General features: G+C 36.1%; 1 protein-coding gene across 1 annotated transcript; it reads right to left on the reverse strand.

Annotated features, from left to right (window-relative positions):
• Window positions 1-2559: 2559 nt before the first annotated feature.
• Window positions 2560-25067, reverse strand: LOC140144846 (BTB/POZ domain-containing protein 2-like). Its single transcript, XM_072166650.1, has 5 exons — window positions 24927-25067; window positions 16944-18099; window positions 16140-16227; window positions 15432-15578; window positions 2560-8573 (listed from the first exon to the last, which is right to left on the reverse strand). The coding sequence occupies exons 2-5, from the start codon at window positions 17996-17998 to the stop codon at window positions 8415-8417; spliced, it is 1449 nt and encodes a 482-aa protein (XP_072022751.1). The 5' UTR covers window positions 17999-18099; window positions 24927-25067; the 3' UTR covers window positions 2560-8414.
• Between the last annotated feature and the right edge of the window lie 2834 nt (window positions 25068-27901).

A 27901-nucleotide genomic window follows, 5' to 3' on the forward strand; every position in this document is an offset into this window, starting at 1 on the left:
CAACAAAAACAATTCCCGTTCGTATGACGAATGCTGACATGCTGTACAATGCCCGGCCCGCATTGAACGGAAAATATTTGTTGTTTTTTTTTACGTGCCGTTTCAGAAAAAAGGAAACAAAATATATTTCCCCTTGCAATATGTACATTTCAAATGAATATAAAAGGTTTGGGTTAAAAATGGAGAGGAAAAAAATCTTCCGATACGGATTTTGAACCGGTACCTCACGGGTGAAGCATGATGCGCTAACTGATTGAGCTATTCGGCCCTCTACGTCTGACGTGGAAGATTTATAAATATATACGGCGCACCGTCTCCTCAGCAGTTAGTGTGGTTCGCTTTTTTCACAGAATGTGTATGACGCGAAACCAAAGTAGCTGTTGAGGAGACTCATGATTCGCAATTCATTCCCTACCCAGGAATCGGAAGTAAGTTTTAGTATTTACAAAGTGGTAACCTGTAAAAGCCGCTGTGTTTCATGATTTTTCCGAAATACATCGACTTGGAGCGTCAAATTTCAGGATAGTAATGAGAAAAATAGTATCTATCATGTGATACCAAAACCTCATCAACAATGAAAAAAATCGGGGGGATGATGCTGTCGATCGGGTTACGGACCTTTAAACACGCAGAAATCTTCCAAAATTCTTTTATCCATTACCATGGTATTTTATTCACAGCAATTACATAATAGTTTGTTTCACAAGTTCAATTACATTGATTGCTACAATAGTAAAATAATAAATTTCTGCAAGTTCAAATACATTCAATTCCATCTATGTACGACTTGTGTCAAATTACATACAATATCCTGCTAGTTTCAAATATATTATTGTTACACTGTCATTTGTAAGACGGCCTAGAGAAATAACACACTAGGCGCATCTCAAGAACTTGCTTGCTGTATACTGTGTTCACCAGTGTAAGTAAAAAAACAGTAAAAATAAAGTCCACAAAAACTGTCATTGTTTGACCAAGCAAATCAAATCTGGTTTTGGGGAAAAACATGTTGGTTTTTTTGACACAGTTCCACAAAATGTGTATCTTAATTAGAAAGGTACACTGGTTGATACCTTTTTGATTGTGTATTGGCAACATGATCAAAATGCCAATGTCTATTTGCTGCCACAGTTCATGTTAGTAACCATTAGTTACTGGTTCAAGCCTGGGTTCATACACCTGTTCCTAATTATGATATGCCATAGGCTTCGTGTTATGATCATTTCGATCAGTGGTTCGTAACAAAGAAAGCGAGTGTCAGATGACCTAGCAACAGTCATATTCTAACATGCACTATGCCACCAAATTTGTTTCCATTTTCCTCATCCAATAGGCAATTCCAGTTGAAATCCATACGCCCCCAATGTTAGACATGACCTTAATCTTCCACACAGGGAGTGCAAATTTCAAATGGGGTTGCCTGAATGGATGACTCCATTTGAAATCTACACCCCCTGTGTGGGAGATGTAAGGTCATGTTTTCCACAAGGGTGAATGGATTTCAACTGGAATAGCCACATTACTGACCTCACACGCACACATAATTATAGAGAAGACAGTGTGTCAAGTTTCACCAAGTCATGGTTAGCCTAATCAAAAGTCTTCATGCTCAATAATAGTAACAAACAACACATGGATCACAATTTTTGCAAAGTTCTGAACACTTATAATGTTTTCTCAAAAGATTAGACAAAAATAAATACATATAGCCTATATGCCAAGAAAACAATTTTGGCATTAATTTCATTAAAAATGACCAAAACAAGCAATTTCATGTAACTCATCTCATAAGCTAACAGTTTGAAGATGTTCAAACTCAAAACTCAACCGGCGATCACTGTTGGTAACCCACGCTTTAGAAAGGGTGGGTTTGAAAAATTTCTGGTTAAAATGCGTGTCCAAATATAAAGGGTGGTCAATGATAAAAAGGGTGGGTTTAGAAGTCAACAATTGCAATCTCAAAGCTTACTGTAATTTCCAATTGAATGACACTAAATGAAACACAAAAAGCATTGAAATCCCATTCTGTAGTGTTTGGTCATCTAAAACTTCAACATGTAATTCTCTTTGGATGCAAATCTGCATCTCCTGGACCACTATAACCACACCACGCTTAGAAAGGGTGGGTTTCAGAGTTTTGGTATAAAGGGTATAAAATTAAAAGGGTGGGTTTGAAATAAAAAGGGTGGGTTTGTATCACTACTGCCAACTATGGCGATTGACCGCCGGTTCTGTCTGGTTTCTGTTGTTCGGAATCAGGCAGTCAACTGCCGGTTGAGTTTTGATTTCATCCCTAAGCAATATCTCACAAAGTTACACTTTCTGGCTTACTGCTAATTTTTGTTTTTGATAGCAGATCACATTTATCAAACTGTTAAGGGGTACTACACCCCTGGCCAATTTTATTGCCTATTTTTGCATTTTTCTCAAAATTATAGCGCATTGGTGACAAGTAAGATATGTATATTATAGGGCAAGGACTACAACTACTGCACTGAAAATTCAGCAACTCAAGGCAAGTAGTTATTGATTTATTGATCAAATATTGGTTTTCCTCATTTTTGACTGTAACTCCACAACTGTTGTCTGTGCTGAAATAAAATTTCCAGTACAGTAGTTGTAGTCATTGCCCCTATAATATATATACCTTACGTGTCACCAATGTGATATAATTTTTGAGAAAAATGCAAAAATAGGCACAAATTTGGGCAGGGGGTGTAGTACCCCCTTAAATTTACTACAAATCTCAATCCATATCATCAAACAAACATAAAATTATTAAATACATACTGTAGCTACATAAATGTATGTAAATTAGCAACACTGGTAAATTGTCCCCTGTGTGCTTAAACATAATTACCTATTATATTACTATTATTTATTTATTTAGATAAATATACAATATATCCACCACATTTTTGTTTTCAATATTCATACACAATTTACATAACAAATGTTTCAATACATTTGCATTAAGTCAGTTATGGTATTTTAGGAAGGGAGCGATTTATACAGAATATAGTCCAGTCAGCAGCAAGTAGAGTTAACTCTTACAAAACTGTCCATTATGTGAATAATATATGCAAATGTTTTGGTACAAATACAGGGTGTCCCTGAAAGAACTGTATCGTCATTGTTTGGGTATTTTAACGCCATAACTAAACATAACTAAATAACCGATGTGGTTGAGCAATAAATCATCTGTCACATACTTTTTGAATTTTGACAATTGACCACATCGTTCATGAAACTCCCTCACCTTTCCATGGATTCAAATATAAATCGATGATCTGTATTCGGAGTGCAAATCACTACGCATCATCAGCACATAAGGCATCTGTTGTCCTTGATAGATCAGCACATAAGGCATCTGTTGTCCTTGATAGATGTTCGACTGCTTGGAACGGGGTGAAAATGAGGTAGTTTCGTAAAATTCTTTTATTTCAAAAACAGAGCGGTCAATTGTCAAAATTCAAAAGTATGTGACATCTGATATATGCCTTAACCACTTTGGTTATTTAGTTATGTTTGGTTTATGCGCCAACATACCCAAACAATTCAGTTTCTGACGATACAATACGTTCAGGGACACCCTGTATAATGGTATCTGCAAAGAAGGAAAAGAATCCTGTGCATGCACACTGCTAAAAATAAATTGAACAATGAAGGATCAGACTTGTTTATTAGCATTTTTTCAAAAAGCAAATTCAGATGAGTGTCATTTTAATCAGTACTAAAGTCCGAAAGTCCAATAACAATCATAACAATTTGGCGAGCAACATGTGAACAAAAGATAGAGAATGCAAACCAAGAATGTCAGCTTCTGATCCTTTTGTTATGAATCTGGGAATTGGAAGCAACATACCAGTGGGCACATGCATCAAAGATTTTCACTGAGTAAATATGCTGAAATATGTACCATTATTCTTAGAATTTGGAATTGAATGCACACAGAACCTATGTCAAACTATTTATATAGTATCGCTATCATTTTCACATTCTGAAGAATACCACATTACCATACTATAAACTGTTCCTTACATGTATGTAGCCTGTTAAAAGTGCCTACTTCATTTCACTGATCGAAGGTGGTGAAAAGGCAACGCTACAACAATCTACAGGTATTATAAGCTATTCCAGTTAAAATCCATACACCTATGGAAAACATGATCTTACTATTCCACAAAAGTATCAATTTCAGATTACTTAAATGGGTGACTCCATTTGAAATTCACACTCCCTGTGTGGGAGATTGATGTCATGCCTTCCATAGGTGGTGTGTATTTCAACTGGAATAGCCCAATACATTGGGATATGGTACCGCAAAGCATTATGGGATACACCCTTCAGCTGCTGTGGTTTATTGTCATCTGGGGTGTGTTGATTATTCCAACCCTGAATTTACAACTCTGTAAATTTGCTGCTAATATTTCTGATAACTTTGTCTCAATTTATAAATGTCTCAATTTATAAATATTTTTAGCACTTCTTGCATATTTGTTGGCAAACATTTTTGATATCTTGAAAGTTGATCAATTTGGAAAGAAGACAAATTCTGCCATGTTAGTATGTACATAACAGAATGGGAAGAGGCTGCCATATTAAAAAAAATTACACAACTTTGAACAAGATTTGTTCCCTGTGTAGTAATTACTATTGAGATAAATTATATCCGTATTGCATACATGTATAATAATTCATTTACAATTACAACACAGTATACACAAGGCATGACTATATTATACATCATATAGTAACTATACTTTGATTCATCTAGAGTTTGGTAGCGACATCATGCTCTGAAATTCCTAGGGCACATCCTTTATCTCCCGCAGGAACCTGATAGAAGATATAATGCTCTCTATATACCACCTCGTGACAAAAGATGACCAAGACATCCACACACCTACTATGTAACTTATATTACCGGTAAATGTGTGCAAGGGTATGATAAAGGCATTCTAGCAGAACAGATAGCTGCACTTGCCCAAGGTGTGTCAAAAAAAAATGTCTGAAATTAATTGGCAACCTCTGTAGATTAAATTCAGATTTCCACTCTCCCCATGGTTCATTAAGAATTGGGTAAATGAATCATGAAACTACTCCATCCTTCGGAGGGGATGTTAAGCCACCGTTCCTATGTAGAGAGAGCAATACCTGTACATGTATCTCACAGCTAGTTTCTAAAAGAGTAGGGTGTTAACCCTGACTGTTCCCAACCTGTCAAATGGACCCTAATGGACATGTTTCTCACAGCCAGTTTCGAAAAAAGAGTAGGGTGTTAACCCTGACTGTTCCCAACCTGTCAAATGGACCCTAATGGACATGTTTCTCACAGCCAGTTTCGAAAAAAGAGTAGGGTGTTAACCCTGACTGTTCCCAACCTGTCAAATGGACCCTAATGGACATGTGTCTCACAGCCAGTTTCGAAAAAAGAGTAGGGTGTTAACCCTGACTGTTCCCAACCTGTCAAATGGACCCTAATGGAAATAAGCTTCAATATAGGCTTTCTGGGGTTATCCAGGGTTGTCAAAACCCGAACAAATCAAGATCGCTGTGCATGGAGAAATCTTGTGGTCGGCTGCTCTGCAGCTGAAGGACGATGATGATGATGACTGCAACCAGTGAATGACACATCTACATGTATGCCACTACCAAATCTGTGGTGAAACTTAAGTATAGGAAGTATTTTGATCTTAACATGCTTAGTTGTTAGCCATTATGTTGTCATATAAAAATCATTAATTATAATAATCATTTAACACCATCACTTACTTTCCTAGCAGTTTTTACTAGTCTTTTGGTACTTCTTAATATTCCATTTATTCATGATACAAATTATGAAAAATTATTATCATACTTGTTCCAGTCACAATAACACTTGCTTCTTCAACAAACAGGTTTTAATTAAAGGATCGCGGCATATCAACCATTTACTTTGAGGCGTGGTCCGATTGTTCATGTTCTGTTTTACCATTAAAACAATTTGTTTCCAAATTTTGAGTTGTATCGCTCCACCAGTTTTGATATGAGAAGCAAAAATGTGTATAACAATGTCCCATAGGATATAAATACATAATACACTTCTGGTGTGGTTACCACAAATCACTGGTGTGGTTACCACAAATCACTATGTTTTTATTCACACCATCTAAACGAAAAGTATCACAGTAAATCTCAGTTTTGATGAAGAAAAATGGGGGATGCAGCTGTCAATCGGGTCAAGGACTTTTAATACTTTGGAGGGAAATTAACATGGGACTTAAAAGGCAAATCAATCATTGTCAAAAAGTTAATATCTGGCGCTCTTAATAGTTTGACGCCTATACTTTGTCTCATCAGGAGTTAAGAATGCTGTTTGGTGCTTTACATGGTTGCGCAGCACGCATGTCAATAAATTGCCCTTGTATGTGTATGTATATGCTCTGATCAATACTGTGACCAGCAACATATGCTTTGATCAGTTTTGTAGTCAGCCTGCACATACATTAACAATACAGCACTCTCAGCTGCAGATGAGAAAAAAGTACAGATTTGGTATAAAATGATTCTTGCATACTTGCGCTATCAATGGGCTATTCCAGTTGAAATCCATACACCCCCTTTGGAAGACATAACCTTAATCTACCACCCAAAGGGTTTTAATTCACTCATTAAAGAAACCCCAAATGAAATTCACACTCCCTGTGTGGGAGATTAAGGTCATGTCTTCCATAAGGGGATGCATGAATTCCAACTAGAACAGCTCAATTAACACAGTAACAAGGCTGGCAAGTAGCCTTGCCAACAAATCTGAGTGGCCTTTGTGAAAAATGAACAAAAATGATGTATTGCCCTTTATTACACCTCGTAAATATTCATGAGCAAATCATGCAACCTCATTGGTCTATCGCCTATTTTTCTGTGTGATAGTTTTCTCTATTTTACTACAGTCTACATCTTCATCTCCATAGCCAAAGTTCAGTGTAATAAAACATGGTTTATATCGGGTAGGGCAACTATTTTCCTCTGTAATCACTACAAGCCTATGATCACCCCTCATCCTGTGGGTTCGGGGTGATAGACCGATGGCCAGTTCCTCTGGAAAAATAGTTTGCCCTATTTCCTCTCTAACCATGTAATAGTTGTAAAATATCATTATACCTTTGTGACGTACATATGTGTTGGTCTACTAAATGTTTGTAATACATACTTATGGCACAAAACTGAATCCACATCACAAATTATAATGCTAGATCACTCAAAAAAACAAAATAATATAATAATGATATTATTCACATTGGATTATATCCACTGGATAGTGTACATGTACACATTTAATACATAATAGGTGGTACTTTGACCTCATTGTGAGTATAACTCTATGCACAATCTATGTGTTGCACATGTACAGTGGAAACTCTTTAATACAAAATTTGTGGGGCCACAAAATTTAGTTTGTCTTATCAGGATTTTGTTTTATCCATCACATATTACATAGGCATTCAGTGCCAGGGACCTGAAAATCAAGCTTGTCTTATCAGGTTTTTTGTATTAACACTTAACAGAGCTTGTATTAAATACAAGTTTCCACTGTATAACCTTTAAATTTGTGGATGGGACTTGCAGAGGTTTTCGGCAATCGATTCTGTCTCACTGTTCCACAAAATGATCAGCGAGTATGAGTATGCCAGGTTGACTGTCAATATTCATACCTTAATCACAAGACAGCTTTGAAGTATCTCCATCTCTTAATCCCACTGGTCTCAACATTTTGAGGAAAAAACCTTTACACGCAAACATGGTTTTCGATTTGCCTACTAAAACTATTTATCCGAAGACCAGTGGCGTTAATACGGTCAGAAATTCAAGTGAATGCACACAATGAGCCATTTTAGATGCATGAGTAATATCATGCTTCTGCTGCATCCCATAACCTACCTGTAGGCCTGTTGTTATGGTTGAGTGCAAGAAACACTGGCGTTTGTCATACTGTCCAGCAGCGTAGCCAGTGGGGAGCTGGTGCCCCCCCCGCTCATCATGGACAGTCGGAACATCTTAGGTCATCGGTACACAACGGGCCTTGGCGAAAAAAAAATTGGGGTCAACAATAGACAATTTTGTGTGCACTGCTTGTGCATGGTGAAGAAACAAAGTACATGTTGCCCCAATCTGCCTGTTGACGTTGCCACATAAGTTAAGAGCATATAAAGGTGACAATTTTGCTCTGCCCACCCCCATCCCCATTTTTTTAGAATCTTGAGCACACTGGGCTGCCCCTTCCCATCCTCTCGTATCGCCACTGGTCTATTCCTAGATGCTTCATGCTTGTGAATATATTTTTAAAATCCAGGCAAATATCAACAAAACTCATGTTTGTGGTGACCAAACCTCTGCACGACCCCGTTAAATATCAAGAATTAACATAACATGTTTTACGTGTAGAATATAACCTCTGGGATTTGCCCATCTTCTACTGAGGTGCCATTGTTGTTACCGGAGGCGTACGTAAACTGAAACACGACTTTTCCGCTGGATGCCGACTCGTGGACCACTTTCCTGATACCTCTTGTGCCATAATGCGAGTCAGGACCCTGTATGTGGGAAGAAAATGATGAAAAATTTAAGACTTAATGTTTTTTGAAAGGTGAGTGAGGTGGAAGGGCCATATTTTTCCAGTTTTAGCCATTTAACTAAAAATAGCTGGTTCCAAATAGGTCGTCCGAAGATATGAGTAGTGAAAAGCATGCATAGTAAATATTCACGTAAAACATTTTTCTTTTCATTTTTTTGAAAAACTTTTTTTTCGTTTCAACCAAATTGACCTCAGTATGTTTAACTAAAAAACTGCAATGACATCCTTCTTACACTGATCTGATATAGGAAATGAGTCAAGGAAGACACAGTATTGGTCACTTTCCCCGTCCCAAGCAGTGGCGGCGCCAGGAATTTTTTTCGAGGGGAAAAGTGAATTTCAGGGGGGGCAAAATCAACAAAGTTTGCGCAAAATTACCGTAAAAAGTGGAAATTTTCGTAATTTTGGGTTTTTTCTGGGGGGCAACAGGGAGGGGCAAGAGTTCTGACTGGGGGCATTTTCCCCCATGCCCCCCCCGTGGCGCCGCCACTGGTCCCAAGGAAAAATCATGCACATGGGGCAGAAAAGACATCCCCTGATATCAAGCCTTGAGATCTCCTTTGCACAACCCATGCCATTGCTCTTGTGTGTCAGCTTAATTTGTCTCAATATTTGTTAATATTATTAGGTCATGCTCACCTTGACCCGCCTGTATGTATACATGTATAATAGGCTACCAACGATAAATTTCATACATGCATGTAACACATATAGCTGAACCCTACTGTGTGATTACATATGGCATTTAAAATTTCATTATTGTCCATATATATTTATTAGAAGTAGAACACTATTTATTTATAAAATACATGAAAAGCAATCAAAATGAATGAAAATTTGCATATTAATTTTGCATTAAATGGAAGTTTTACCTGTAAAATAAGTATATTTTGTGCTATGCAAAATTAAACCACCACAAATGTATGTTCCTATTATTAACATTTTTATCAAAAATATGAAACAAGACTCAACAATAAATAATTTTGTATTGCAATTGCTTCATGTTCATTGGGAAAAAACACCTACAATTGCAACAAAAATATTGCAAAATGTGCATTAGCATTTAAAATGAGATTAATTAATTGTCAAAATGAGGTTTTAAGGTTAATCATTAATCATTAGGAGCAAATTAATATCACATGTTGCATATCATTTAATGGCAATACAATCCAAAAAAATCAAATTATTATTATTATTTCTTTTTATGAAACTCATAAAAGTTCATAATTTTAGCATGTTGTCTCAATAATAATTTCTAAGAAATATTTTGAGTGTACAATTAACAAAAATCACAGATATTGGAACACAATTATGTGCTAAAATACAGTCAAAACACCACAACAGGTACTCAATAGCTTTAGTTATGCTGTAAGATGTGGTTTCACTTTCTCTATGTGAAAACTGGTGGAAGTGCCCAAGGGGGGAAAAAGGGATCGACCTACATGTACCACCCTCCAATTTTGTCTCTTATGGGCAAACAAACACTTTTTTTGGGCCTAAGGGGGCTGGCATTTTCTTCGGAAGGGGGTCCCAAATTTACAAAAAGTCAGCATCAATAAAATTGCGACCCCCCCCCTATTTTGGCAACAAAAATTTCAACAGGCTAAAATTGTATTGAAATCAGTCTTTTTGAATAAAATAATCACACTATCTGTGGTCATCTTGTGACTCCCTACATTTTGGTCATCAACAATTTTATGACCCTTCCCCCCATTTTTCTTTTCAAAAATTTATGACCCCCCAGTATATTTGGGACCCACCCACCACCTTCCAAAGAAAATGCCAGCCCCCAAATGTTAGGCTAATAAATCTAAAAAATGTCAAGCAAAAATCATCCTATTTGTTCAATAAATGTATGCATGATTAGAGTAGTACATCTTCCCAGACTAAATAACAGCTGCTGGTTTGTATTTCATGTTGACATGCAACTGTATTGGGCTCTTCCAGTTGACATACACACACCCCTTATAAAAGACACAACTTAAATTTTTCACAAAGGGGTGCAGACTTCAAATAAAGCCAACCATTTAGGTAACCCAATTTGAAATACATAGTGTGAAATATTAAGCTCAAGTCTTCCATAGGGGGTGTGTGGATTTCAAATGTACATAATAACCTACTCAATTAGATATTTATCATTGCTTTGGAGATCCCCATTGAATTACGATGATGAATTAAGAGTCAGAGGACAATTTAATTAGATTAACAGAAATAAGGACAAGCTGAACTAGCAAGTATACATTTTTACTCATCCTAGATGTAAATGGATTAACTGGTTAATTATAGCTTGCTCCTGCATTCCGACTTCACATTTTCTCTCGCTCCCTCCCCCATCTCTCTTACTCCCTTTCTCTTGTGATGTGGTAAAAATAAAGAAAACAAAACCTGACAAACACAATCCTTTCTGTATCATAAAAAGCAATATTGTATAATTTCTTAGTCATTTTATTATATTAGTTTTCACTATCAGATATGTGCCCTTGAATTTTGAGCCGGACAAATGAGATAAAATGAAAGAAAATCATTATTTCATTCTGGTGCCTATGATCTGATTAGTTGAATTAAAAATTGTGGGATCACAAAATTGTATCTCTGATTTTGTCACAAATTAGTACAGCTTGCGAAAGATTACAATTGCGTGAAAATCAGAGTTCAACCATATATGAGGGCATCCGTACTGAAGAGGCCCCACACCAAAAGTTTGCAATAACAAAGGTTTGAAAATTCAAAGAATATGCAAATGAAGTCATTAATATTCATAAATGCACAAATAACAGGAAACAAATGTAGCACACCAAGTTAGAAGTTTTATCATGTAGGCTGCAGAATGGATTAAATTATGGAATTTCTGGTAAAATATGCAAATGAGCTAAATATTCAAATAACACAACACAAAACTATACAGTGCATGAGGTCACCATACTCTTATCACCCTACCAAAAAGTAAAGGAAAATACAAATGTTTTAGAAAATAATTGTTTTGACCTCTCACATGTCGAACGATTATATTGACCGTAAATTTGCAAACACAATGTAAATTTATTTTATCTAGACCAATCAAAGATTAATGTGAATCTGGAGGTATGAAATCAAACACCTCATTGTCTGCTTGGTTTTATATATATAGGTTGCCATGACAACCCTGTGACATCACACATGCCACTTGGGACCATCACATTAAGCATGCACATAATTCTACATTCCAGTTACTGTGTGTTCCAGTAAATCAGTGCACGGCTATGAAATCCAATATATTATGTGTAAATATGATATGCTGTGAGTCAGAAAATAGAAAAATCATGTACACACATAAAGTTTGAATGGTCTTTGGGTATTACTGTATAATAAGTACTTAATTTTGCTAATTGCCAATGACCACCATTTTTGTGGGTATTTAATTTCGCTAATCCAGCAGTTCATGTTTACAATTCAATTATTTTAATTTAGCAAATTAAGGCTTCTGGCGAAATTAGCATTACAATGAAATCCCTAGCGAAATTATAGTGGTTTTACAATATATTCTTGTACTTCGAATTTTTAAGTACAGATATTTGATCAAAATTGAAAAATGACATATTTGTAATAAAATATTAATTCTGAAGATTTCACATTTTAAAACAAATTTGTTTGATCAACATACTTGTTTCACCAATATTTATGTGTGCATGAACAATCTACAAATTGACAATGTCAAATGTAAATGTGTAGATTATATAACCTTTAATTGGACAATCAAAATTCAATTTATTATCTTAAAAAATATTTAGTGGAATTGATTTGAAATGTTAATTTGTCTACACATGTATAATACATGTACATATGGTTCGAGAATAATTCAAATAAGCTACATAATGTACACAGCTACAAAATGTATACCTTTTTAAAAATTAATATACAAACCAGGCCAGGGCTCAAAATAGACTGGGCAATTTTTAATAAAAAGGAATCACTGAAAGGACAAACTATTTTGAGGCTTGTGGCTCAAAATAAATAGGGAAAATAAGTATTTAGCCCCCTACATTCCGATAAGTAGCCCCCTCCCCAATTACGGGGGAAATTGTTCTTCTTCTCAAGTAGCCCCCAAAATTCAAATAAAAGTATTTTGAGGTCTGAAAGAGATATCAAGCATGTGAAGTAAATACATGTATTCATAATCTGTCTGTCTGATGAATATGATAACATTTGCTATTTATGGGAATATATTAATATGTGTGAAAAAATTATTCATCTTCACCTTTGATCACATGTTATTTATTTATTTATGTACAGTAGTCAACCAAATTATCATCCTAATCTTCTCTGTTCACTTGTAACCCGGGCTTGTAACATTGAATTTTGCAGTCTTGGATGTTGAAATGACTTTGACATGAATTTCACACTAATTTGCTCTACATGTACTAATTATCTTGTGTTACGCAATTCTATTGAGAAAAAAAATTGAACGACCAAAAAAAGTCTCATCGCATTTTCAATAGGTGCCCTTCACCCTGGGACTGTGGATACTAATTAGGTCTAATAACAGTATTTGGCTATGCTCCTGTTTCTTCTGCATTTTTTCTTAAAATAAAACAGTGAGTCCTGCTATATACACACATTTAATTTTCTTGACGTCATATAGCCATGAAAATCAACTGAATAACAGATCTTGATTATATATACAGCTCAGATGGTGTTGATAATAGTCTCAGGCACAGCTGGTAATTTGCTGAGTACTGTCATAATATTGAATACCAATCAGATGGTACACAGATCTACATTTCATAGTCTAGACCCACGGCAATATGATAAGATCACAAGTGTTTTGTTTATTTGTTTGTTTGTTCTTTCATTACAATATGTAGTCTTATAAAGATGTTGTTCCATAGATTGAAGTTGTAGATTATGTTGATGTTGAAATTTGAGTAGTTAAATTTGCTTGGCAGGTGCCTACATAAGGCCAAAAAAAATAATTGTTTGTTTGTCCTCCACAGCTTTGAAAGAGGACGTCATGGCGGGCAGATTTTTTTTTTTTTTTTTAATTTTTTTTTCTTCGGATTTAACGCATTCCTGGACCTAGCTAGAGCTAAATGCTACAATCATTCATTGTGACTTAAAAAACCAACATTTTGTTTCATTAATATGCAGTTAAAGTTATAATTTGTGTTCATGTCATAGTCTTTTAATGATTTCAAATCCAATGTATTTTGAAGTCACTAAAAATAATAGACTATGACATGAACACAAGTTATAACTTTGCATATATTGAAGACACAAAATGTTTTTGGGGGGATTTTTTAATTTTCAACCATGAAAGATCTTAGTATTTAGCTCTAGCTAGGTCCAGAAATACTTCAAATCTGTCTGAAAAAAAAAAAAATTGAATTTTACTTATTTTTATAAAAAAAAAAATAATTTGACAAACAAACAACTTTTTTTTTTTTGTCCTAAACACTATTATCGTATCATTATGTTATTGTTTCACACAGTTAGGATTGGATAGCGCAATTGATATGTTTTTAGTTATATTATCTTCTTTCAATAAAGGATGACAGCATGCTTTTAAAGACTGATGATACTCTTCAGTCATATGTGCTTGGGGTGTGTTCATACATGTACAGAATGCATGTTATAGTATGTATGTTGCACCCTTAAGGGGGTACTACACCCCTGACCAATTTTGTGCCTATTTTTGCATTTTTCTCAAAAATTATAGCGCATTGGTGACAAGTGATATATGTATATTTTCGGGGCAAGGACTACAACTACTGCACTGGAATTTTATATCAGCACAGACAATAGTTGTGGAGTTACAGTCAAAAATGAGGGAAAACCAATATTTGATCAATAAATCAATAACTACTTGCCTTGAGTTGCTGAATTTTCAGTGCAGTAGTTGTAGTCCCTGCCCCTATAATATACATATCTTACTTGTCACCAATGCACTATCATTTTGAGAAAATGCAAAAAATAGGCACAAATTGGCCAGGTGTAGTACCCCTTAAAAGACACAACACAGAGCTACAAATGTAATATAATTTTAGATTTATTTTTGATGTCAGAGAAATTTTTATGCAGCAGGAGAAATGGACATAATAAGATGTAGATATCTTAAAATCATGATTCGCAACTACAAAAGCACACTTTGTCCTGACCCACTACCCCACCCCACCCCTATCTGTACCCCCTACACACACATCCCCCAACTGCACACACACATGCAGATGACTTGCTAAAAGTGTGGCACTTGCCACATACATGAGCTGACATTAAATTGCTTTTTCACAGGTTCTTTGAACATATCTCCTTGTTGAACCTAGAATCATGAAACACACCACAACCCACCCCACACATACATAGGCTACTGTATGACTTGTCTTGAGTGTACATGTAGCACTTCTTGTCACATAGTTGACATTAGGCTGTATTTGAACATGTTCTTTGAACATACATTGTATCTCCATGTTGACTCTGATCCATCGCAGCTGAACACCCCCCGACACCCCCACACAAACACACAAAGATAACTTGTCTTAAGTGTAGTACTTACCACATACATGCAGTTGATATTAGGATTTATTTCCACACTCTTTGAACATGACTCTCCATGTTAAATCTATTTATTGCATCTGATTCCATCATACCCCTACTCCACTCAAACCCCCCCACACACACACAAAAGATAACTTGCCTTGAGTGTAGCACTTGCCACATAGTTGACATTAGGTTGTATTCTTTGAACATAACTCTCCACATTGAATCTGATCCATCGCAGCTGAACACCACACAGCCCAACACCCCCACACACACACACACCCACCCCCTCACAAAGATAACTTGCCTTGAGTGTAGCACTTGCCACATAGTTGACATTAGGTTGTATTTCTACAGGTTCTTTAAACATAACTCTCCATGTTGAATCTGATCCATCACAGCTGAATCCAGTATCATTTTGACCCATCACTACTTCTGAATCAGCATGAATTATCTGCAAGAACCAAATACATCATATCCCATATCAGACTCCGTATATTAGTATTTAAATACAATTCTTACATTATGTATGTAACAGTTTAAATGACAATCAAATTCAATTCGAGCAAACCATAGCATAATCCCATTCTGCACTCCATCTCCCACTATATTTTTCAATCAAAGTTTTTGGGAAAGATAAAGCGGCATTGTAACATTTCCATAATAGACTTGTAATTTTTTTCCACAAAATGTTATTTTTCACCATCAAATAGGTCCCCTTTAAGAAATGAAATAAAAGAAAGAAAATTGCTATTTAATTCTAGCACCATACGCATGTCAGGCCTTCATTTCTGAAAATAGCAGGAGCTCAGTTAGTCACTCCCCTATGTGTACTGAGGAGCTTGACAAGGAGCTCAATTATATAATATCAATATTAAACCATAGGATTTTCAAAAAGTGAGGAGCTCAATAAATTGAGCTCCTGAAATACTGTTCAGGAATCCAGCTCAATAGAGCTCTGGCATGTTGTATGGACTACTTCCCGTAGTAAACGGTAGTATAATGAGTGACTAACCTGTATATTGACGGCATAATCTGCAGGTCCATGTATAGACCCATATAAACCAAATCCTACTACAAAGATTCTTCTGTTCACAAGGAATCTGGTGACAAATGAAGTTTATGAACACATTATAATACATACATGTACATATATTTATATTGTCAGTCACAGCAGCAAAAAACACCAGTCCCATGTACAATGTTCAATATGACATTGCACAAAAATGTACATTACATAGTACACACAAAATTTGTCAAATTTTTCTGTCGCTTCTGTTATTTTATTATTTTATAATCAAGCGATACCTTTCTTGTTCTTGCTTCTGTTATTTTATATTGTTCACCCCATCAAAGGCAGGAAAGTGCCAATTATAGGAATGGTCTACAGGGATTCTCCTTCTCTATAACTCTGTGGCAAGGACCCAAATACAGTCAAATTTCACCCATAGCTGATAGCACTAATTAATAGGGCGGTACAAGAGTTCCGAATTACCCTCTATGTCTGTCACAAGGACCCAATACCCCCACATTTTCAACCAAGGCTGACAGTAACAGCATCATTATACAGGGTTCTTTTTGATCTGTGTAAATGATAATTTTCGCGTACACTAAGTTATTTTCACGAATTTGAGTCAGAGAGACATTTTTGCGATTGTTATTTTCGCGATTGCCTAGTCTTGCCCTATACTTGCAATACATTATACATATATTCGCAAGGTCAGGTATTAATTTCGCGGATGGTACTCCAATCGCGAAATCCGTGAAAATAAAACCCTTGCAAAAATTACCACTTATCCAGTATTTGTGTGCATCTTACCTTATTCTATCGCTAGTTCCACTGTAACCCCATCTGCTCTCCGCCTGCAAAAATCTATTGACGGTCTGCTCTTTCCCTGTTAAACAACACCTTGGATTAGACGGAAACTCTGTAGATGGCTTAGGATTAACCGTAAAATGCAAAAACAAACTCACAACTTCTCTGTCGGTCAAAATACCCGATTGCGCGGCACCGCTGGCAAACTCTTCCACAGTCATCAGCGGAAACCTGATCAGTTTGAGCGAGCGACCTAGTGCTTTGCGCTTGTTTTCCGATGTCGGTGGAAGCTGCTGACGTCGTGCTTCCTGCTCTGCCCATCTGGTCACAGCATTGAAAAGCTTGCTTTCACGAATTCCTAGTGTGTCTCGTTCCAGAACAACTATTAGTGTTTCCAAATCTATATCTGTGAAGCCTTCTGCCTGTAAAGCTTCTGTGGTATTTTTATCTATTGTTTCAAGGCAGAGATTAGCCAGTTGTGGCTCATCAAATAGTCGTGCTTGAGTAAGGAGCATAAACGCATTGTCAGCACATAAGTTCTTCTTCAAGAACTCCACACAGGCAGACTCCAAAGCAGGAACTGCATACTTCTTTGCGGTGTACAATGTTGTCATGACTATATCAGGACCGATTTGGACTTCGTCAGAGTACAAAAATCTCAGCAGGGCAAGAAATGCTGTAGGTTCAACATCAGGTAGTTCCACTTCATTTGAGGTTGTGGCCATACCACCATTGAACATAGCATCGAAGACGGCGCTCCCTACGCTCAGCACAAATTTGTGGGCTGGGATACGCTGTGTGTTCATACCCTTGCCTACGAGAAAGTGGACATCGCTCAGGATCTCGTTATTGAACATGAAAGCAAAGCGTTCCTTGACAGAGGTTTTGGTTGATTGCCAGTTGTAGGGGACAATCTCTCCTCTTGGTCTGGAGATTAGAGGCCCAGCTGCCTGCCACAGGAGTTCCCCTTCGTTATTAATACCTACTGCTGGTGGCGGTGGTGGCGGCGGTAGCTGCTGCTGCTGCTGGGGATTCCGATGGGCCCCAGCTCCAGCCATGACAAGAGACTGATGACCCTTTGGTGTTCAACCACCAGGAGGAAAAAGTCTTGTGTCACCTGTACATTAGAACAGCATGGACTCGCAGATTTGGTACAAATCTGGAAAACAAAAACATGTAGTGATAAGTACGGTACTATGTAAGTAGTAATGTAAGTGCAGCTATGACCCAAGTTTGGCTGTAATTAGCATTTGAACTGCTCACCTGAGAGCATTTAATCAAAACTTACACCAAAATAAAAAATTGTCACATACAGCCACACATACATTATACAGAAAAGTGATTACATAGTTTCCTGCCTTATCAGGCAAGACAAAAACAAAAACAATCTGATAACCGACCCTACCCATTGGAGGAAAATATGGAAAAGAATTCCTTTACAAATTTAAGTACGTTTTATACAACAACAACAAAAAATAGAAATGTTCACAAAAAATTGAGATGAGTCAGCATTGCTCCAAGCCTTCAATTTCCTTGTTGATCAAGCTATAATTATGAGTTTAGTACATGCACAATATTTAATCTTGTCCAACTTAAATGATGCAAAAATACCATATGAATAGTTGTATGGCCAAGCATCAACTTTCAATTTGTACAAGTTTCAGTTTCAGTTCCGTCTAATGATTGAGTACTGTGTCCAGTATATTCATGTTTAAGCTTGAAATCATTTGAATTAGACATAAAGGAAGGTTCAATGTCAACAAGACCCTTTTCAAACCACAAGCCTCCTCTGTTTTTCACAATAAGTGAAAACATGTCCATGAATGACTTAAATTTGGCCTTCATTTCATCAATTTTCATTTTTTTTTTTTTTTAAAATTGTACACAATAATATAGTACCACAATGGTCCACCAAATGGCTTCAATTGGGCCTTCATTTTGCAAAGGTTTCTCACTTCTCAGTGGGGGCACATCCCCCTCAGGGCCTCAGACACCCCCTATGTCGTGCAAGTGCAACATGATTTTACAGCCATTATTTATGTTTTCTACAATGTACATCCACCACTGCCCCCAAACTTTCAAAATTGTTCTGCCGCCGCTGATGGGCAACAGTAGTTTTATTCATAGCATGAAAACACAATGTAAAAATCCAAGATAACCACCATGGGGAATGCATGATGAGTCAGTCAAATCCTGAAGAGATTTATTTAGAGTCTGAAGTTTTCTGTTTTACGGAAAACGGAAGAAAATCACGTAATGGTACAACACAGAAAATGACATTTTTGTATGACGTGACAAAAATTGTTAAAAGATATGAAATGTTAAAAACAATCTTGAGTTGTGTGTGTCAATATTTATGATAAAAATACTGTTTAATAATACCAAAATAAAGGTATATTACAAATGCACGAACCCATATCCATCCCAACATCGTAACAGTCGTCCTATTCTTGTGAGAATCTTCCAATCCAATCAGAGCATTTTGATCGCAATATTGAACACTTTATTGTGACATTAATATCATTCATAATCATTGTTTAATGTTTATACATTTTCAGCTTTATTCATAAAACATGGATTTACAAATTTGACAACACGGATTACAACACGTAAAATGGATTTTAGAAAACGGTAAACTTCGGACTCTAGATTTATTACAAATTCTGTATCTGTAAATTCTGTACTGTATCTGTATCTGTCGTCGTCAGCAGAATCTCCTCTTGTAGAGGCAACATCGCCAACCTTGACTAAAGAGCATGACTGTAAAAAATTATTCAGTATTGCATCTGTAGAAAACAAAGTGTCCAAATTGCATCTTTATACATGTTTTATTATGGTACATGTAGCTGAAGGAAGTATGTACAGACAGTACAGTATTGTACACAATATCAATGATACAGACAGCAGAATACATACATTTGTAACATTGGGTATATTAGGCCACATAAAAAATAACATGTATATCGTCCGAACATTCTCAAAAATCGATGAGGGAGGCCCTTATTATGTTATTTTTTTACTATTCATTACTGTGTAAAATTGCAATTGCAAAGTGTTTGTCAACACATAAAAACGGGGAGGCCAGGCCCTTAAAATTTTTTGTTATTTCCCCAAAGCCCTACCTCTAGCTTAAAGAGTGTGTTTGCAATGTGTTTATTATATTAAACCAAGAACTTATGTCTTTTCATTACAACAATTTTAGAAACAAAGTAAGGGAGCAAATAAGAAAAATAACAAAACTATTTGAAAATCTCCAAAAATCGGTGAGGGCGGGGATGATATACATGTTATTTATTTTACTTGGCCTTATTGCATTTAATAGTTTTTTATTCACAAATCACAAGAACTTGTTGAGTGTGTTTGTTCTCATCATTCAAAGCATGTGGAGTTCTATACCATCACCAGAACAAATATCGTAGGTCATGCTTCTCGTTAGCGTGCATCATTTACATCCTGACATGTTTTTAAACTGAGTAATGACTGTTTGGGAAGTCACAGGTACTGTTGACAAAATTTGTAACTTGGGAAAATGCATGTGAATATGGAGAATGCCCATTGCACAGTGCACACTAAACTGCCGCGACACATCATTAACGCCAATACGGCTTGAAATGGGGGAGGGGGCAAAAGTGGCTGAAAAGAACAATAAATGGGCCTGTATAACCAATTAGATACATGGGCCATTTTGCCGAAAGGTGGGGGGGCATTACCCCGGAAGGAGCAGTGAGTTTCAATTAAATAGGAACTGGGCTGGCACCAGTTGTCCAGTTCCAATAATTGGAACTCGCATTTTCTAAGAATTCATCAACCTGGCGTTATAATTTCTGGTGAGTGAGGGGTGTCTATTCTTCCGTTAATCGCCCCCAACGGGGAGGGAATAATTTTACCCCTTTGGGGAAGAATTTTGTATTTTGAAAAAGAAAAAAAAGAGGGGAAAACAGAAGAATGTCAACATAATTCGAGGAAGATTAAAAATAAAATTAACTATATGGCTCAAAATATGCTAAGGTGTCATATTATAGCCATATATTTTGACATCTTTTTTTAAATAATAATTATAGAAATGGAATATTTGCTAGTTTAGTGGCAAGTTTAGGTAGTAAAGACATAGCATACACAATTTAAGTAAAATCCTTTCACTCTAAATAATAAAAAAAATAAAAAATAGCTGTAAAAATGCCTATTTTTACACTTTTATTTGTAACATGCCAAGAGACGCCTTTTTTCAACAGCTTTTTTTTTTTTTATGGATCCTTATAGAAATTCATGTGACCTGTTTCCCAAAATGGTGCAGTAAACCAATCAAAAAAACAGAAAGAGGAATTATGAATTCTTGGTTAACAGATCAAAAAAAGGATTTAAAAGTTTGCCTTGCGTATGTTACTATTGTCTGTCAAACTTTTGATTGATTTTGAAGTCCCTCAGTTTTTTATAAACAAAGACTTGAAGCATAAACTAAAGGGTAAATCTATTGTAAATAACTTCATTTCTCCATATTATAATCAATTTGTAAGTGGCTGCCATCTTTTTTTAACACACAACAATTTTAAAATTTTTCTTGAAATGTCTGTCAAATAGTAACATCACGCAAGACGGTGCTGTAATTCCTGCTAAACTAGGGTGATACAGCTAATTATGCTACATGACATAGCATTTAGCTCCACCTAGCTTTGTGGCACTATCACTTTGTGAGGAGAAGCTTTTTGATGACACAATCCATTGTTAAGTGTTGTCTGTCAAACATTTGTATGCATAAGTAACATACGCTAGATTTGTATGTGTCTGTCAAAAGTAACATACATAATAATCTGAAAAAAAAATTAAAAATCACTTGATGTTCACATTATGATGATAGTTTAGAGTTTATAAAAGTGTTTTAAAACATGTGATTTATAAACTGCATGTGATCTTTATTCAATTTCCCATCTTGAACTACTGTTTTTGCCAAATTATTATTCTGTATGTTACATTTGACAGACATCTTGCGTATGTTATGGCTTGACAGACACACATATTTTATTTATAACAATTTATCCTCCTTATTGTAATATTTGGACACATTTTTTCCACAATCAGTTGCTGTAGGTCCTACACCTAAATAACCACAAAATACCTTATGTAATACTTTATAAATTTTATTTGATTGCAGAAAATCATCAAAATTGTGTCTGTCAAATATAACGTCACGCAAGGGCTAGAAAATTAAATTTGTGAAGTAAATGGTCTATAACTTATCTTTCTTTTAGTGTATTATGAACGATATATGTGCATACTATAATTTAAACCTGGTTGAAGACCAAAAGAAAAGAGCTGGAAAAATAATTGTGTGTTACACTTTTATGACACCTTAGCTTATTTGGGGGAAAAGTGTATTGGAACATTTTTGGAATGAAATAGATGAAATGTCATTTAGGGAAGAATTATAATGGGTACATACATGTAGAATTAGCATACATGTAGTGGTCCCTTGGCTTTTACCCATTTCCATCCCAAAAATAATTATTTTGAGGAAAATAATGCACTTTAGAATAAACAGGGAAAAGTTGGGTCAGTAATCATGGTAATTCTTCCCTGCCTGGGCAATAGTGACTAGTGGCCATACTTGGGTAATAATGCACACAAAGATTAACCTTGGGAGCTCTGCTTTGCATTTACATAAAAAAAAGGCTTTATTGGGACGATGTGTGCGCATAGCGCGCAAAACTTTTGAATTTGACACTATTTTTGCCCATCGGGCATGATCGAAATAAAAGTGGCTTTATTGTGAATTTTATTCTAAAGAAGACATATTTTTATGCTTACACAGTTACACTCAAATATATGTGTTGAAAGGATATGATAAGCTTGTTGCGTATTGAGAAAGAACCGTGCGTATTGAGCTCAAAAACTGTCAAATATTCTGATTTTATGTGCCGAACTACATTGTATAGCGCTTCCCGTTAGTGTGCGTCATTGCGTCCAGACGCATATTTTACAAATTTGGACGCAAATTCACATGGCTAATCAAGTAGTGTACGTCCATGTCACATGCATTTGGACGCAGACAAAACCTCGAAATTTTATCATTAATTGATGATAAAAATAAGAAATTTTTATTCTTTTATATTTTTAAGATAATAAAAGCCCCAAAATTTTGACCCACCTGCTGAGAATTGAAGTAAATTCTGCAATATTTGTAAATGCAACGTCAGGAAATCGTGCACTTTTTGCATGCTTTCGAGCGATCGCTGTACAGCTGTTTGATCACATGGCCTGGGGAAGTCCCGATTGATTTGTTTACAAGCAGCTAACGTGCGGTGTTTATTTTTAAAATTATTTATCACAACCTGACAATATTCAATTTTTAATATTTTAAGTTTATTTTCTCATAAATAATCTAGGTTTCCTTTATTAGTATTATTATTACGATGAATAAAAGCAATTTTAAAGACAAAATCCAAATGATAACCCTTTTTCAGTATTATTTGTGGCAGCGCGTGTTTTAGTTTTTGTAGCATCAACAGCACGTTAATTTAAAAATAGAAACGCGAAGTGAAAGTACTGAACGAAAATTGCTCAAGATTGACAGACTTGGCTCATATTTTTGCACCTGTTTTGACCACGTTTGGACCAAAACTGACACAGAAAGGAGAAAAATTATCATAGCGAATGGAGATGGAATATCACGGCGAAAATGCACTTTTATTTATTTTTAACAATCAACATTTGATGAGGTGTAGACCCGGGGTACGTGTGTATCGTCATAATTGAGAATTTCAGATGGACGCACAAAAATCTGTCTGGACGCAAGTTTTTGCAACCTCGTCAGCAAACTTGCGTCATTACGGACGCACATTTTTAAAACCTTAACGGGAACCCTGGCGAGGCTATCTGCGTACAACTGCTTACTACGGTATGCACAGCCACGCAAAGAGTATGTTCCACGATGTACACAAATTTGATAATTTTTCTATAGTATTAAACAGGCTGGAACAAAATGGCCATGCGTTGCTGTGCCTGTGACTTTATAGGGATTCAATCATGTTTCACCGTTGTTCATCACCGTTTAACAACAATGCGGCCGCGTCGTCTGCGTGGTTTACTTCGCGAGGGCAGCTTTAGCTGCCCGAGCGGTAAAACCACACAGACGCCCGACCGTCATGAGTCTCGCTCAGCGTTCGCAGTATACGCTTACAGTAAAAGTGTGGGTTCATCACGGTTTAACAACGGTTGGCTCATGTACAAAGGTATAGTAGGTATCCCAGGTGAATTCAAATTTGCCATCAAACTGCATCATTTTATATATCAAATTAAAGCCCTTGAGTAAAGAAAGCCAACACTGAAAACCTTTTGTCATAGCACTTTCCGTAGCAAAGTTACATCTTGTCAAAGATTGACTTTTATCAAAAAGATTCTGCTAGCAAAATTCCCCAAAACAGCATTACGGGGGTGTTTCTAGATCTTAGTCTCATGACGATCTCATGACGATGGAACTGCTATCAAAATCTCTCTGAAATTCCATGTGCGAGTCTCTCATCACCAAAAAAAATCATATATTTGGGTCAAGTGAAGTATAGACAACATATTTATGAAGGTTTCCTTCTTAAAAAGCTTCTTTTTAATTTCAATGTAAATTTGTATTGCTGGTTTAGGCCATTTTGACTGACTAACAAATGTGTTAACTGAGGAAGAGTTGTTGAATGTGGATTCAACAACCATGGCGATTTCTGCCATGAAGATATCAGGGCGATGACACTGTGCAGCTGCAGCGTTAAACATCGCGTATATGTGCACGACGTCAAGCGTACGCGCTGGACGGCTAGCAGGATGCTTAATTTGTAAAAGGAAATCTGAATATTAAACAGAATATTACTGCATTTAATATTGCATTAAAAAAAAGTGTGCAGTGCAAGCGCAATTTGATTTTAGATCTGGAACAAATCCATTCAGATTTGTTAAAATTTATGCTCTAAACATTTCTCTTTAATATGGACTATAAAATCATACCTCTAAATACGTTCCGGTTAAATAGCAAGACTAATGTCAGGAATTCCAAATCACAATAGATAAGCTTACACCACGGCTCATTTCTGTGATATCGGCAACCCAGAAAATGTTTTTCACGACTTCATCACACCAGTGCGCATGTCCGGTGACATTTACTTCCTCGTTGCACACCACCAGTGAAGTTTTAGCAAGATGATTCCCTAAAATACCATGAATACCAGAAAATATCAAAACTATAAAAGTGATAAGGGACCATTCACAAACACTTGTTAGTGGGGGGGGGCCTGATGCAAAAAAGGGGCCCTGAATATTTTTGACCCTTCTAAGGCGGGGGCCTGAAAAAATGATCACACATTTTCCTGGAAAAATTGAGTTTTAGGCCTATATGCTTTTCTATGGGGTTGACCCATAATTTTCATGTCAAGGGGGGGGGGCCTGAAATGTTTGAGGTCTGTAAAGCCAAGGGGGGGGCCGAAAATTTTTTGACGAAATTTTGGAAAATCATATCATGATGGCAGTGACACCAAGGATTATCAGCACCCCCAAATGAAATCCTGCGTACGGGCCTGCACTCGGCCCTTTTCTTTGTTTAGTCCCTGAATTAGTTCCTAGGCCCGTATTTAAATCTTCAGAACCTTTTAGAACTTTAACATTGCTTAGGGACGGACGTAGGCCTATAGCTCACGTAGGTGCTGTACATGTATAAAAAAGGTTTCTTTTCTAAGACTACGGTACTCATTATTATGGCTAGATTCATTTCTGCTTCGCCCAACTTTTTGAGGTCTCACTGATGAGTGACCCTATTTTTACTGAAATGTATTCTCACCCAAGATGACCCGTCCCGTTACCCCCCCCCCCCCACACACTTTTGACCAGTCACTGAAGATCTCCACCGAAACACCCCTAGTTCACAAACACTTGTGGGGGGGGGGCTGATGCAAAAAATCATCGCAACAAATTTTCGGCCCCCCCCCCCTTGGCTTTACAGAACTCAAAAATTTATGCTCTAAACATTTCTCTTTAATATGGACTATAAAATCATATACCTCTAAATACGTTCCGGTTAAATATGATAGGAAACGAGGTACATCCTAGCGGTACCTTATTTCTTATCATAAATAACAAACCGCTTGTCTTGGTTCACTGAAATTCCAGTGTAGTAACTGGATTCCTTGCCCCTATAATATACATAACTTTTGTTACCACTGTGTTATTAGTTTTTGAGAAAAATGCAAAAATAGACACAAATTTATTGAGGGGTGTAGTACCCCCTTAACCAGAACGTAAATGCAAATTTGACTGTAATTTTTGCTAAACGAAGAAATCTGCAAGAAAGGTGCGGTGGTATAAAAATCTGAACTTCTTTTTGAGAAAATTGAGGGGATGAGGCTCGAAATGCCCCTTATAAATCAAAAGTCAGCAGTCACACAGAATCAATTTTTTTATACACGAATAATCTCACTTTTTTTGTGTTTTTGTTTTGTTTTGTAAAAGTGGACCTAAATCTCTTAATGCTCTGCGTGCTTGCCATAGGCTTCAACATAAAAAGTCCAAGTTTTGCGACATTTCCTCAAAATTTCAAGAGCTATCTTAAGAACCACTGAACCAATACTAGTCTTGTTTGTACAGTTATTGTACTCATTTTAATGCATTTTTCATGTTGATTCCAATTATGGTCATGAAAATGTACAATTCCGAAATTTTTGAATTTTGGATTTTTTTTTAAACTTGTCGTCTGCAGTCGACACCCGCGTGGAGAGAGTTAAAATTAAACTTTCCTTTTGGATTTTGTGAACGCTTTATCACGTGGACGGCATTTCATTTCGTTAATTTTTCTCCTACTTTTTAATCTAGGCCTATTTAAATCTGGCAAATATTTTGTGCTATCTTTATGGCCAATTCCATTGTAACTCGTGCTACACTTTCGACATCCTTTTGCATATGGGACAGGTGCAATAAAATTAGTTTTTGTCATTTTAGACACATTAATGTATGTAGTTTTCATAACATTAAAAAAAATCCGGAAAAATTATGCAAATTGTATAAAAAAGCGTGCTAATTACAACAAGAATCTTATTATTTTAGGAACCAGTTGCCATGACGTTTTCACGCATTTCATTTTTTCACTAAAAAGTCAACGCAGCTCCTAAAGTAATACCCCCTATAGACCTGAAAGTTGGCATTTATATTCTTTAGACCATTATCTAGTGCAAGAACCTAATTTGAAATGTTTCTTGGATATTGATAAAATCAGATGACTGATGACCAAATATGCCAATATTGGTACAAACAAGATGTCATTTTATCCCAAAATCATAGGTGCTATACTGCACCTCCTACCCCCTTTGATGTTACTGGAACTTAGGCTCATCATGCACTAGATCTTTGCAAGAGCTTTATTTTAACACCTCAAGTGTCTCAATAGGACATTGTATAATATGAGCTACATTTTGTTTAAACGGCTAATATTCGCTAATTAAATATGCAAATTAGCTAATTAATATGCATAAAATTTGAATTGAATCTGTTTTTCTACATTTAATTATATACCTGTTACAATGAATCATTTAAAAGAGTTTCTATGATCTTTCCACACAAAAAAGTGTTACAAGTTGCAAAAACATGGTTTGTCCGCCCAAACGGTAACTCATGCTACAATTTGTCCGCCCAAAAAGATGGAAACGAATTAAGTAGTATATAGGCCTACCGTACCGGTAAGAAAAATACAAAAACAAGGAAAACATTATCGTAGAATATGTAAATTTCAATATTCGTTGAGTAATTTAAAACAAAAAGCATGAAATAAAATCTTATAATTTGGCAAAACAGGTTTCTAATTTAAAGAGCATGTTAACATCTTTCATTTTGATCCATGCATTAGGCCTATTTATGATTTGGGTCATCCCTGTTTCGGTGCTTGGAAATGCCTATGACATGTCAAGTTAGGCCTAAAAAAGTGTTTATTTGGCGTAACC

Source organism: Amphiura filiformis, unplaced genomic scaffold (assembly GCF_039555335.1).
Source record: "Amphiura filiformis unplaced genomic scaffold, Afil_fr2py scaffold_87, whole genome shotgun sequence".
Taxonomy (NCBI): domain Eukaryota; kingdom Metazoa; phylum Echinodermata; class Ophiuroidea; order Amphilepidida; family Amphiuridae; genus Amphiura; species Amphiura filiformis.